Source organism: Molossus molossus, unplaced genomic scaffold (assembly GCF_014108415.1).
Source record: "Molossus molossus isolate mMolMol1 unplaced genomic scaffold, mMolMol1.p scaffold_m16_p_10, whole genome shotgun sequence".
Lineage (NCBI taxonomy): Eukaryota > Metazoa > Chordata > Mammalia > Chiroptera > Molossidae > Molossus > Molossus molossus.
The window spans coordinates 93,086,255-93,098,645 of record NW_023425345.1 but is presented as its reverse complement, the minus strand read 5'-3'; the positions used below and the strand labels follow the sequence as shown (position 1 = coordinate 93,098,645).

The 12,391-nt window shown below is 39.8% G+C and overlaps 1 protein-coding gene across 2 annotated transcripts in view; it reads left to right on the top strand.

Annotated features, from left to right (window-relative positions):
• KDM5A (lysine demethylase 5A) overlaps positions 1 to 12,391 on the top strand; it is a 110,869-nt gene that overhangs the window by 91,388 nt on the left and 7,090 nt on the right. For both annotated transcript variants that reach the window (XM_036252915.1, XM_036252916.1), the window contains 2 exons: positions 1,112 to 1,332; positions 9,313 to 9,723. In XM_036252915.1, coding sequence (XP_036108808.1) covers positions 1,112 to 1,332; positions 9,313 to 9,723 — 632 coding nt within the window. The remainder of the gene's footprint in view (positions 1 to 1,111; positions 1,333 to 9,312; positions 9,724 to 12,391) is intronic.

Below are 12,391 nucleotides of genomic sequence, written 5' to 3'. Positions count from 1 at the left end.
CCTCTCCATGTCTCTCTCTCTCTCTCTCTCTAAAATCAATAGAGGAAAAAAAATCCCTGGCCGGTTTGGCTCAGCAGTTGGAGTGACGGCCCACAGACCAATGAGTCACGGGTTTGATTCCGGTCAAGGGCACAAACCTCGGTTGCGGTTTGTCCCCAGCCTGGTCAGGTTGTGGGGGAGGCAACCGGTCCATGTGGCTCTAACACGTTGATGTTTCTCTCTATCTCTCTCTTTCCTTCCCTTCCATCTGTCTGATGATAAGTAGAAAAATATCCTCAGGTAAGGAATAAAAAATAAAAGAATACTCATTCTAATTTTGGAAAGCTTTAATTGTTAGAAAGTTCTTCCTTTCCTTGGTACATAATTTTGCTGTTATATTCACTTTTTCCCCAGTGAAAATAAGTCACACTGCTTTAGGTTACATTTCTGGAAAATGGGGGGAGGGGGGGAGGTGTTCATTTCTTCATAGTAAAATTCAGAGTTTTACAGGATAGCATATTACAATGGACCTTTGAACAATGCTGGGGAGTGGTTAGGGCACTCACTCACCCTGCTGCTGAAAATTAGCATATAACTTAAATCAACTCTCTGCATACACAGATTCCCAATTTTGGATCAAAAATAAAGTTGACCCTTGAATAAGGCAGATTTGAACTGCACAGGTCCACATATACGTGGATTTTTAAAATCTGCATTTAAGTGGACACACAGTTATCCACGTATAAGTCAATCATGACCCATGCAGTTCAAATCTGCCTATTCAAGGGTCAGTTGTGTTTGTTGTTCATTAGAAAAATAATCACTTAACTTATATAGGGCAGGTATATGCTTAATCTGTTAGTATCCTTGAAAAGGGGGAGAGCATGGGTTAAGAGATTCTTTTTTATTCTTTTTCTCCTCCAGTCACAGGGTAAACAAATATAAGGAACCAGATTTTTACTCTAAACTAATTTTTTAGAGTGGGCATTAGAATCCTCACTTTCATACTGATGCAGTCAATCCAAATCTCTAAAGTATTGGGGGAAGAAGAAGCATTTCACCTAAGAATTTACTTTAGAAACATTGCATTTTTTTCATAGTTTTTATTTTTGTCTTATATTTTTTTTGGAAGGTTCTAGCACCCCGCGAAAACAACCTCGGAAGAGCCCTTTGGTGCCCCGAAGTTTGGAACCTCCAGTGTTGGAGTTGTCACCTGGAGCTAAAGCCCAGCTAGAAGAACTTATGATGATTGGAGATCTTCTAGAAGTATCTCTAGATGAGACTCAACATATATGGCGGATTTTGCAGGCCACACACCCACCCTCTGAAGACAGATTCCTGCATATCATGGAGGTATGGATTTACGCTTGCTTAAACTGGTTGTAAAACTATTTAGAATGCCCAAGTTCCTTAGAGGTACTATCAGTGCTGGAAAGGGGAGATAAGGTTGAGTGGGTAGTATTTTGGCTGTCTTACTTTATGATTAAGCCAAAGTAGATCTACTTTATGGTTTTCTTTATTGAGAGTTTATGTGATATATAATTTTGGGGGGGAAATAGACATTTTTGCTAAAAAGAAAAGTGGTTATTGAAAATCAATTTAGAACATTTTTTTTAGCCCAGACTCTCATTCAATGGCCCAAAAGTTAGGCAGGGGAAAATATAGTGGTTAAAAAAAAGAAACTTCCCAAATGTTGGCTCATGCTGCCAACTTTCCTAAAAATCCCTCGAGGAGCATCTGACCTCGGTGTGTCCCATACCTCTTGGTTAGTGGCCCTACACTCGGCACTAGCAGCAGCCAACCTTGGTTTTCAGCATGGCCTACCCTAGGCAACTTTAAGCCCAGCACAAGTAACAGCCATCTGCAGACCACTTTGTAGCTTATTCCAGGTGGCCCAGAGCAGGACACAGATGGCAGATGACCTTGGCTTACATCTCCTGGGAGGCCTCAAAGCCAGCACACCCAGTGGATAGCTTCATACCATGCCAAAGCACCACTTAACCACCTCCACAAGCAACACACTCAAGAGGTGGACTCAGCAGGCACCAGAGCCCTGCTGAAGAGTCCAGCTTCATCGGGGTAAGCCATGGAACAGTATGTCTTCCATAATGGTTGCAGAAAATCCTCACAGCCAATTGGCCTGGGGGGCAATTCCTCCCATTGACATGCCACTGGCAATCAAGACTCCAACTATAGTTGAGGTACACACAGTCCACATGAGGAGCACATCTGGAATGCCTAGTTCAGGTGACCGGGGAGGTTGTGCCACCAGGCCCTACAGTATACCTACTACATAAGGCCACCCTGCCAAGACCAGGAGACATAGAAGCTCTACCTAAGACTTTGAAACAAACACAGGGAGGCAGCCAAAATGAGAAAAAGAAACGTGTCCCAAATAAAAGACTAGAACAAAATTTCAGAAAAAGAACTAAATGAGACCATTTATCAGATGCAGAGTTAAAAACACTGGTTGTAAGGATGCTCAAGGATCTCAGTGAGAACTTCATCAAAGAGGTAGGAAACATAAAAAGAGATAGAAAATATTAAGAAGAACCAGTCAGAAATGAAGACTACAATAACAAATTAAGAATACTTTACAAGGAATCACAGTGGAATAGATGAAGCAGAGGGTCAGATCAGCAATTTGGAAGCTAAGGAAGCAGAAAACACCCCATCAGAACAGCAAGAAGAAAAAATAATTATAAAAAAAAGTTTAAGGAGCCTCTGGGACAACTTCAGGTGTACCAACATGGACATAATGGGAGTGCCAGAGGAAAAGAGAGCAAGGAATTGTAAACCTATTTGCAAAAAGAATAATGGAAAACTTACTTAACTTGGTGAATGAAATAGACGTACAAGTCCCGGAAGCATAGAGTTCCATACAAGATGAACCCAAAGAGACTTACACCAAGTTCCATATAAGGTGAACCAGAGAGAGCCACATATTTCATATGTGAAATACCAAAGATAAAAACCAAAGAAAAATCTTAAAAGCAGCAAGAGAAAAGCAGTTAGTTACCTACAGGGAAGCTCCCATAAGATTATCAGCTGATTTCTCAGCAGAAACTTTGCAGGCCAGAAGGGATTGACAAAAATTATTCAAAGGGATGAAAAGCAAGGACCTACGACCAAGTTTACCTAGCAAGGCTATCATTTAGAATTGAAAGACATATGAAGAGCGTCTCAGACAAGAAGAAGCTAAAGGAGTTCACCACCACCAAACCAGTATTACAAGAAATGTTAAAGGGTCTTTTTGAAGAAGAAGAAGGGGGGGTAAAAAAATATGAATAATAAAATGGCAGTAGCCTGGCCGGTGCAGCTCAATGGATTGAGTATTGTCCCATGGACTGAGAGGTCCTGGTTCAATTCCTGGTCAGGGCACATGCCCAGGTTGCAGCTTGATCTCCAGTAGAGGGTATGCAGTAAGCAGCTTATCGATGTTTCTCTCTCACATCGATGTTTCTATCTACCTCTCTCTCTAAAAAAATCAGTAAAAGCATATTTTAAAAAAATATCAATACATACATATCTATCAACAATTACTTTAAATGCAAATGGATAAAAAAACATGTTCCAATCAAAAGATATATGGTAGCTGACTGGATAAAAAAAGAAGACCTTTACATATGGTGTCTACATGCATCTTACTTTAAATCAAAAGACACACACAGATTGACAGTAAAGGGGTGGAAAAAGATACTTCATGAAAATGGATACAAACAAAAAAAGCGGGGAAGGTAATACTTTAACCAGACAAAATAGACTTGAAAACAAAGGCTATAGTAAGAGACAACGAAGGACCCAGCTATTTTACTTATGCGTATTTATCCAAAGAAACTCAAAACACTAAATTGAAAAGACATATACATTTGTATATTAATTGCAGTTATTAATAGCCAAGATATGGAAGCAACCCAAGTGTCCATCAGTAGATGAATTAATAAAGAAGTGGTGCATATGTACAATGGAAAATGACTCAGCCATAAAAAACAAAGAGCCCTGGCCGGTTTGGCTCAGCAGTTAGAGTGCCAGCTTGCAGTCCAGAGAGACCCGGGTTCGGTCTTGCTATCTGTAATAACATGATAGACCTAGAAGGTGCTGTGCTAAGTGGAATAAGTTAGAGAAAGGCAAATGCTATATGATTTCACTTACATGTAGAATCTAAGAAATAAAATAAATGAACATGCAGAACAGAAACAGCCTCATTGATTACAAAGAACATTTTGACCGTTGCTAGATGGGAGGGGGGTTGGGGCTGAAAAGGGTGAAGGGATTAAGAAGTACAAATTGGAAGTTACAGAAAAGTCATGGGATATAAAATACAGCATAGGGAATATAGTCAATAGTATAATAACTATGGCCCGGCTGGTGTGGCTTAGTGGTTGAGTGTCGACCCATGTACCAAGAGGTCGCTGGTTCGATTCCCAGTCAGGGTACACGCCCAGGTTGTGGGCCAAATCCCCAGTGGGGGTTGTGCAGCAGGCGACCGATCGATGTTCTCTGTCATCGATGTTTCTATCTCCCTCTCCCTTCCTCTCTCTCAAACAATTAATAAAGAAAAATAAAAAAATAGTGTAATAACTATGTATGGTGTCATATGGGTACTAGATTTATTGGGGCGATCAGTTCATGTTGTATAAATGTCTAATCTCTGGGTTGCATACCAGAAACTAATAGAATATTGTACATCAACTGTAATTGAAAAATAGAAGTTAAGAATAAAAAATTATTTTAGTAAATGAAGATTCTTTAGGAAATGGTTATATAGAGGTGGAGCAGGAGAGTCCGCATTTATCTATTATATTTGCATAGTAGTTTTGATATATACAGAGTGTTTATATATCCATGATCTCAATTGATCCTCACCATAATCCTGAAGGAGAGAGTGAAAAGTATAGACAGGGCAAGTATTTAGCCCTTCTGCATGTGACGAAATTTATGATCCGAGAGGTAGAAACTTGCCTAAGGTCACGTGGTAAAAACAGAGAGACCTGGTTTCTAACTCTGGCATTTGATTCCTAGTATTCTTTTCATTATTTGTTTCCATGGAATGGAATGCTACAATGTCACCAGTAGTTGATAGAGATAACTCTTAGCATACTATAGTTTAGTTGTTTTCGAAGTTATATCCAAGGTATAGCCTAATATAAATAATGTTTTCCAGTCTACAGAGCATTTCTTCACATTCATTATCTCATCTGATCCTTTTATTTTACATTTAAGGAACTATTAAGTATTCAGGGGTTAAATAATAATCTTCAAGATGTGATAGACTTAGACATAATGCATTGGTATTTTTGGATGTGCAGATTTTTAGGTTCCTATCAAAGATTTTCATTCTTGAATCTGTGGAAAAAATCTCAAGTGTTATTTCCTAAGTAATTATGTAACTTATATTTTCCGTATTTTTTTCAGCCTCCCTCCTTGATCTTTGTTACTAGACAAACCTTTACTGTTAAAATTTTAATACTTATTACACTGGCATATAACAGCAACAATATTAGGAATTTGAAAAGAAAAAAATGATAATATGTTGCTTTGTTACATCAACTATTTTCTAGCTCTTGCCAAAGTCACTACATACCCTTTGTAATAAGATCATAGTGTAATTTTATATGTTTTGATAACATTTCTAATAACTTCTTTTATTTATTTTATTTTTCAATATTTTTTAAAGAGAGGAAGGGAGAGAGAGAGATAGAAACATTGATGTGAGAGAGAAACATCTCGATTGACTACTTCCTGCATGCCCCCTACTGGAGATTGAGCACACAACCTGGGCATATGCCCTGACTGGTGATCGAACCAGGACCTCTCAGTCCATGGGCCGACATGGATGGTGCTCAATTCACTTGAGCCACTCTGGCCGGGCTCTAAAAACCTCTTAACCACCAAAAATTTATTAATTGAGTTAATAAAGAACTAAAGTATTGGTAAATGAAGACCAAAAAAGTAATTACATAATTTAATATACATTTAGCTTTCAGTGTTATGGTTTCATCTTTGTTTTTTTTTTTATTTAAATCTTTATTGTTGAATGTAGAATGTATTACAGATGTTCCACATTTTTTCCCCCATTGACTCCCTCCTCCCCACTCCCGCCTCCCTCCCACCTTTTCCCACACTATTGTCTGTGTCCATTGGTTATGTATATAAGTTCTTTGGTTTATTCCCCCCCCCCCCTGCCCCCAGCCCCTTTCCCTTTGAGGTTTGTCAGTTTAGCAACCAATTTGTACTTCTTAATCCCCTCACCTTTTTCACCCATTCCCCCAAACCCCCTCCCATCTGGCAACCAACAAAATGTTCTCTGTATCTATGAGAATGTTTCTGTTCTATCTGTTCATTTTGTTTGTAGATTCCATTGTTGATAGATATGTATTCATTGCCATTTTGTTTGTTCATACATTTTATCTTTTTCTTCAAAAAGACCCTTCATCATTTCATATAGTAACGGTTTGGTGGTGATGAACTCCTTTAACTTTTTCTTGTCTGGGAAAGTCTTTATATGGCCATCGATTCTAAATGACAGCTTTGCAGGATAGAGTAATCTTGGTTGTAGGTTCTTGCTTTTCATGACTCTGAATATTTCTTGCCACTCCCTTCTGGCCTGCAAAGTTTCTTTTGAGAAATCAGCTGACAGCCTTATGGGAACTCCCTTGTAGGTAACTAGTTGCCTTTCTCTTGCTGCTTTTAAAATTCTCTTTTTGTCTTGAACCTTTTGCATTTTGATGATGATGTGTCTTGGTGTGGGCCTCTTGGGGTTCATCTTGTTTGGGACTCTCTGTGCTTCCTGGACTTGTATGTCTGTTTCCTTCACCAAGTTAGGAAAGTTTTCTGCCATTATTGTTTCAAACAGGTTTTCTTTCTTTCTTTTTTTTTTTAATCCTCACCCAAGGATATTTTTTCCATTTTTTGTACAGATAGAGTGGGAGGGAGAGAGAGAGAGAAACATCGACGTGAAGGGACACATCGAGTGGCTGCCACCCGCACGACCAACCAGGGCCGAGGAAAACTGCAACCGAAGTATGTGCCCTTAGTGGGAACCGAACCCGGGTCTCTCTGGACCGCAGGCCGATGCTCTAACCGCTGAGCCAAACTGGCCAGGGCTCAAACAGGTTTTCGATTTCTTGTTTTCTCTCTTCTCCTTCCGGCACCCCCAAGATGCGAATGTTGGCACGCTTGAGGTTGTCCCAGAGGCTCCTTACACTATTCTCATTTTTTTGAATTCTTTTTTCTTTTTGCTGTTCTGATTGGGCGTTTTTTGCTTCCTTATATTCCAAATCGATGGTTTGCTCCTTGGATTTACGTACTCTCTTATTGAAGCTGTGTAAATTATTCTTTATTTCAGTTAATGCCTCCTTCGTTTCTAACTGTGCATCGATCATTTCTGACTGGTCCTTTTTTATGCTCTTGAGGCCCTCACTGAGTTCATTGAGCATCCTTATAAGCAGTATTTTGAACTCAGCATCTGTTAGGTTGCTTATATCCATTTCGCTTAGTTCTTTTCTTGGGGTTTTGTTCTGTTCTTTCATTTGGGACCTGTTTCTTTGTCTCCTCATTTTGGCTGCCTCCCTGTGTTTGTTTCTGTGTATTACTTAATGAGCGGTATGGGGCTAGCTGAGACCAGATGCTGCTCGTTTGAAAAAATTTAGGAAAACCTGAAGCAGGATCCAAGTCAGGCCAATCCTATGGTTAAGCAAGTGCCAACAGCTTGGGTGGGCCTGAAAGTTGGGTGGGCGGGGCCTCAGGGAGTCACCAGGGCGGGGCTACCAGTGTGAGCCAGGTTGCTGGAGTCCCAGATATGGCGGCTGTCTGCTGCCGCAGGGAAGGAACAAAGGCCTCTGACAGCACGTTTGTCCCGGAGAAAGCCCCCTCTCCAGCCCTCGCTCCAGTGCCAAACAGCTCAGTTCTTCCCTGTATGTCTCTGGTGCCCCTCGAGCTGCCTCCCCTCCAAGCTCAGAGGGAGAGAGTCCGATAAGTCCGTGCGCGGCCCTTTAAGGAGCTGCCTGGGGCTCCAGCCGTGTCAGCCTCCCTGAGCCTCAGTTCCCGCTGGTCTTTCCAGCCAGAATTTATGGGGACCTCTCCTCCTGGCACGGAACCCTGAGCAGGGCACCTGGTGTGGGATGGGGACCCCTCAGTCCTCAGGAAGGACCTTCCCAGCCGAGGTGTCCTCCTGATTTTTATCCGCCACACGTGGGTGTGGGACCAGCCCATCACGCCTCTGCCCCTCCTACCAGTCTCGATGCAGCTTCTTTAATTCCGTAGTTGTAGGACTTCCATTCAGCTTGATTTCAGGCGGTTTTGAATGGTGGTTGTTCTGTAGTTTTGTTGTAACTTGGATGTGGTTGTGGGAGGACGTGATACTGCGCTCACCTACGCCGCCATCTTGACCTCTTTTAAAATACTTCTTCTTCATCTTTGTTTTTAATACTCTATATTTTTCTATGTATCTTCAGATAGAGTGGGAGGGAGGGGAGAGAGAGACAGAAACATCGACATTAGAGGGACACATCAACTGGTTGCCTTCTGTACAACCCCGACCAGGGCTGGGGACGAACTGCAACTGAGGTATGTGCCCTTGACTGGAATTGAACCCATGGGCCAATGCTCTAAACACTGAGCCACACTGGCATGGGCTGTTTTCTTTTTTTTTTTTAGGTTAATCCTCACCCAAGGATATTTTTTTATTCCATTTATTTTTAGATAGAGCAGAAGGGAGGGAAGGAGAGAGGGAGAAACATTGATTTGTTGCCTCCCCATATATACCTTGACAGAGAATTGAACCTCTTTTATCTGAGGGCCGACGCTTGACTGCTGAACCAAACTGGTCAGGGCTGTATGTTTTCATCTTAAACAGTGATGCTAGAGATTGTATTAATGTATGCTAATGAGGAAATGTTTTGCCCTTTTTTCCTCTAGCATGCTAAAAATAAGTGAAGATATTTTATTTAGGACTTGCCCTTATTTTCTACTATTGATTGTCTTCATTGAATATTATTATATTTGCCTTCTTAAAATGTTTTAAAAATATATTTAGAATATTTATTGTGGCATAATGAACACAATACAACATTTACCATTATAACTACTTAAGTATACAATTCAGTTGTATTAATTACATTCACAGTGTTATGCAATGATTTCCAGAACTTTTTAAACATCCCAAACAGAAATTCTGTACCTATTAAACAATAAATCCCATTTTTTTCTCCCCCAGTAACTTCTATACTTTGTGTCTATATAATTTGACCATTCAAGATACCTCACATAAGAGACTAAAACTGTTTTTTAATGTCTTGCCTGAAAAGTGTTTCTAATTTTATATTTTTGAAGGATGACAGCATGGAAGAGAAACCATTAAAAATAAAAGGAAAGGACTCTTCAGAGAAGAAACGGAAACGGAAGCTAGAAAAAGTAGAACAACTTTTTGGTGAAGGAAAACAGAAGTCCAAGGAGTTAAAGAAAATGGATAAGCCTAAAAAGAAGAAATTAAAATTAAGTGCAGAAAAATCAAAGGAGCTGAACAAACTGGCAAAGAAACTAGCAAAAGAGGAAGAGAGAAAGAAAAAGAAGGAGAAGGCTGCTGCAGCCAAAGTTGAACTTGTGAAAGAGAACACTGAGAAAAAGAGAGAAAGAAAAGTGCTAGACATCCCCTCAAAGTATGACTGGTCAGGAGCAGAGGAATCTGATGACGAGAATGCTGTGTGTGCAGCACAAAACTGCCAAAGGCCCTGCAAAGACAAGGTGAGTTCTAACAAGGCGTAGGCAAGTATGAGAGAGGACAAGGAGCTACAGGCATGGAGATGTATGTTTAATGTAATGATAGTCTGGTTTTGATCCTACAGTCCGGGCTTCTGAAATAATATGTTTTCTACAGTTTCTTTAAACTGTTTTGAATTATGAGGCTCTTAGGTCATTATACTTAATAGAAATGTTGTATTTTAAAAATCATATTTTTGGTGAACATAATGAGGCAAGAGCAGAGAGGAGCTATGGGATAACCCGGGGCGGCAGTGTATTTCATATACAGTTGGCAGAAAAAGTTTTTGAATAGTCTTACGCCTTCCCTATAGGGTCAGTCAGAGAACTAAGTACTTCGATAGTTAGCCACAGTGGCCTGAAAAAGTCCTGGGCCAGTATTAGCTAAGACTTCTGGCAAATTGCATTAAGATTTGTTCTAATGATCTAAAACTAGGGGTTAAATCTTCCCTTTTCAGTCTGTGTCTTGTCCACACTCAGGCCTGTGTTTACTTTCCTCAATGGAATATGATTTTTTGAAATCCCTTGTGAAAAACAAGGCTTCTAAAGGTAATGTTTAAAATTTTAGTCCTATTAAGTATAGTAATTATATGTCGTGGCCATTCTTTAGGTAATATTGATGTTTTGAGAAAGATCAGTGGACTTTATGAAAAAGCTCAGTTCATAAAATGACTGGAGGCATCTATTACAGCTCTTATTGAGATTATTAGTAAATTAATAGTTCTAATTTTATTATACTCAGTAGTATACCACTTGGTATTTAGAATTTTAATTGCTCCTCAATTTGAATACATGAACAGAACACATACAACTGCATTATTATTCCCTCACTTCCCTCAGTCAGATATCGTTAGAGCTTGAAGAGGTCACCTTGTCCAGGGTTCTTTATTTTATAAATGATGTGACCAAAGTCACAGAGCTAATTAATGGCAAAATCAAAAGTAGAGCCCTTACCTGACCCCATGGACCAGGTTCTTTCCACTAATTCTCACCTCATCCTTAAATTGAGATATAAGTAGAGAAACACATTCCAAAACTTAATAACACTTACATTTAAATTATGCTTATTAAAAATGTTTCACTCATTTTTGGAAAATGAATATATAGTATAATATATAGTCTGACCTTCTAAGGACAATAGTTATATTTTTTTGTGTTCCCCTCCATTCCTTTTTTCATATAGTTTACTTCATATCATGTCATACTATTTATTCACTTCTGAATCTTTATTAATTTCATAAGCATTTTTATATACTGTAAATATTTTAAAGCATTTTAGTAGGTATATATGTGTGTATTGTTTTTATCTTTCATTTTGAATTTATTCTCATCTGAGTTTGTTTATTAAAGAAGCTGATGAAAGGTTAACTCTTTCTCATTGGGTATTAGCAACTCAGTGTTGGCAGAACCTTCTCATTTTTCTTTCTTCTTGAACTAATTTTATGGCAGTTTTGGAACTGACAGCAAAAGATGGTGTTTCATTTTCAAGCTTTCCTATTATCCTTACAGTGTTTGTGTCCATCATATAAACCTTTTATCCTCTCTTTTTTTCTCTTTTCACTTAATAATCTCCTCTCTCTGCTCAGTGTTTTATATATGGCTTAGTTCATTTATTATTATCTTCCTGTAACATATAAACACTACACACAGTTTTTTTTTTCCATCTGTTATAACACTTTTATAATACTTTTTTTTTTAAATCTTCACCTGAGGATATTTCTCCATTTATCTTCAGATAGAGGGGGAGGGAGGAAGGGAGGAAGAAAGAGATAGAGAGAAACATCAATGCGAGAAAGACACATCAATTGGTTGCCTCCCACATGACCGCAACTAGGGCTGGGGATGAACTGCAATCGAGTTATGTGCCCTTTGTTGAAATCAAACCCAGGACTCATTGATCTGTGGGCCAACGCTCTAACTGCCAAGCCACACTGGCCAGGGCTATAATACTTTTTTTAAAAATTGATTTTTTTAGAGAGAGAGAGAGAGAGAGAAACATCGATTGGCTGCCTCCTGCTGGGTATCTACCCCATAGCTTGGGCCTGTGCCCTGACCAGGAATTGAACCAGCAACCTTTCAGTGCGGGACATACCCAACCAACTGAGCCACACTGGCCAGGGCATAAAAATTTTAAATTAATTTGCTCATTCTCAGGGTTATGAGAGAATAGGTGAGATAATATCTACAAAAGCACTTGTTAATAAAAAATGCAATGTAGCCCTGGCCATTTTGGCTCAGCGGTTAGAGCGTCGGCCTGTGGTCCCGAGAGACCCGGGTTCGGTTCCCGCTAAGAGCATGTACTTCGGTTGCAGTTTGTCCCCGGCCCTGGTTGGTCGTGCGGGTGGCAGCCACTCGATGTGTCCCTTCGCGTCGATGTTTCTCTCTTTCTCTCCCTTCCTCTCTCTCCCTCCCACTCTATCTGAACAAAGGGTGGAAGAATATCCTCGGGTGAGGATTAAAAAAAAAAAAAATGCAATGTAAGTGTTAAGATATGATTGTTATTATTCTAGCCGGGTGACTCAGTTGGAGCATTGTCCTATACACCAAAAGGTGGCAGGTTCAATTCCCAGTCAGAGCACATACATACCCAGGTTGTGGCGTTTGATCCCCAGTTGGGTGTGTGTGGGAGGCAAAACAACCAATGTTTCTCACA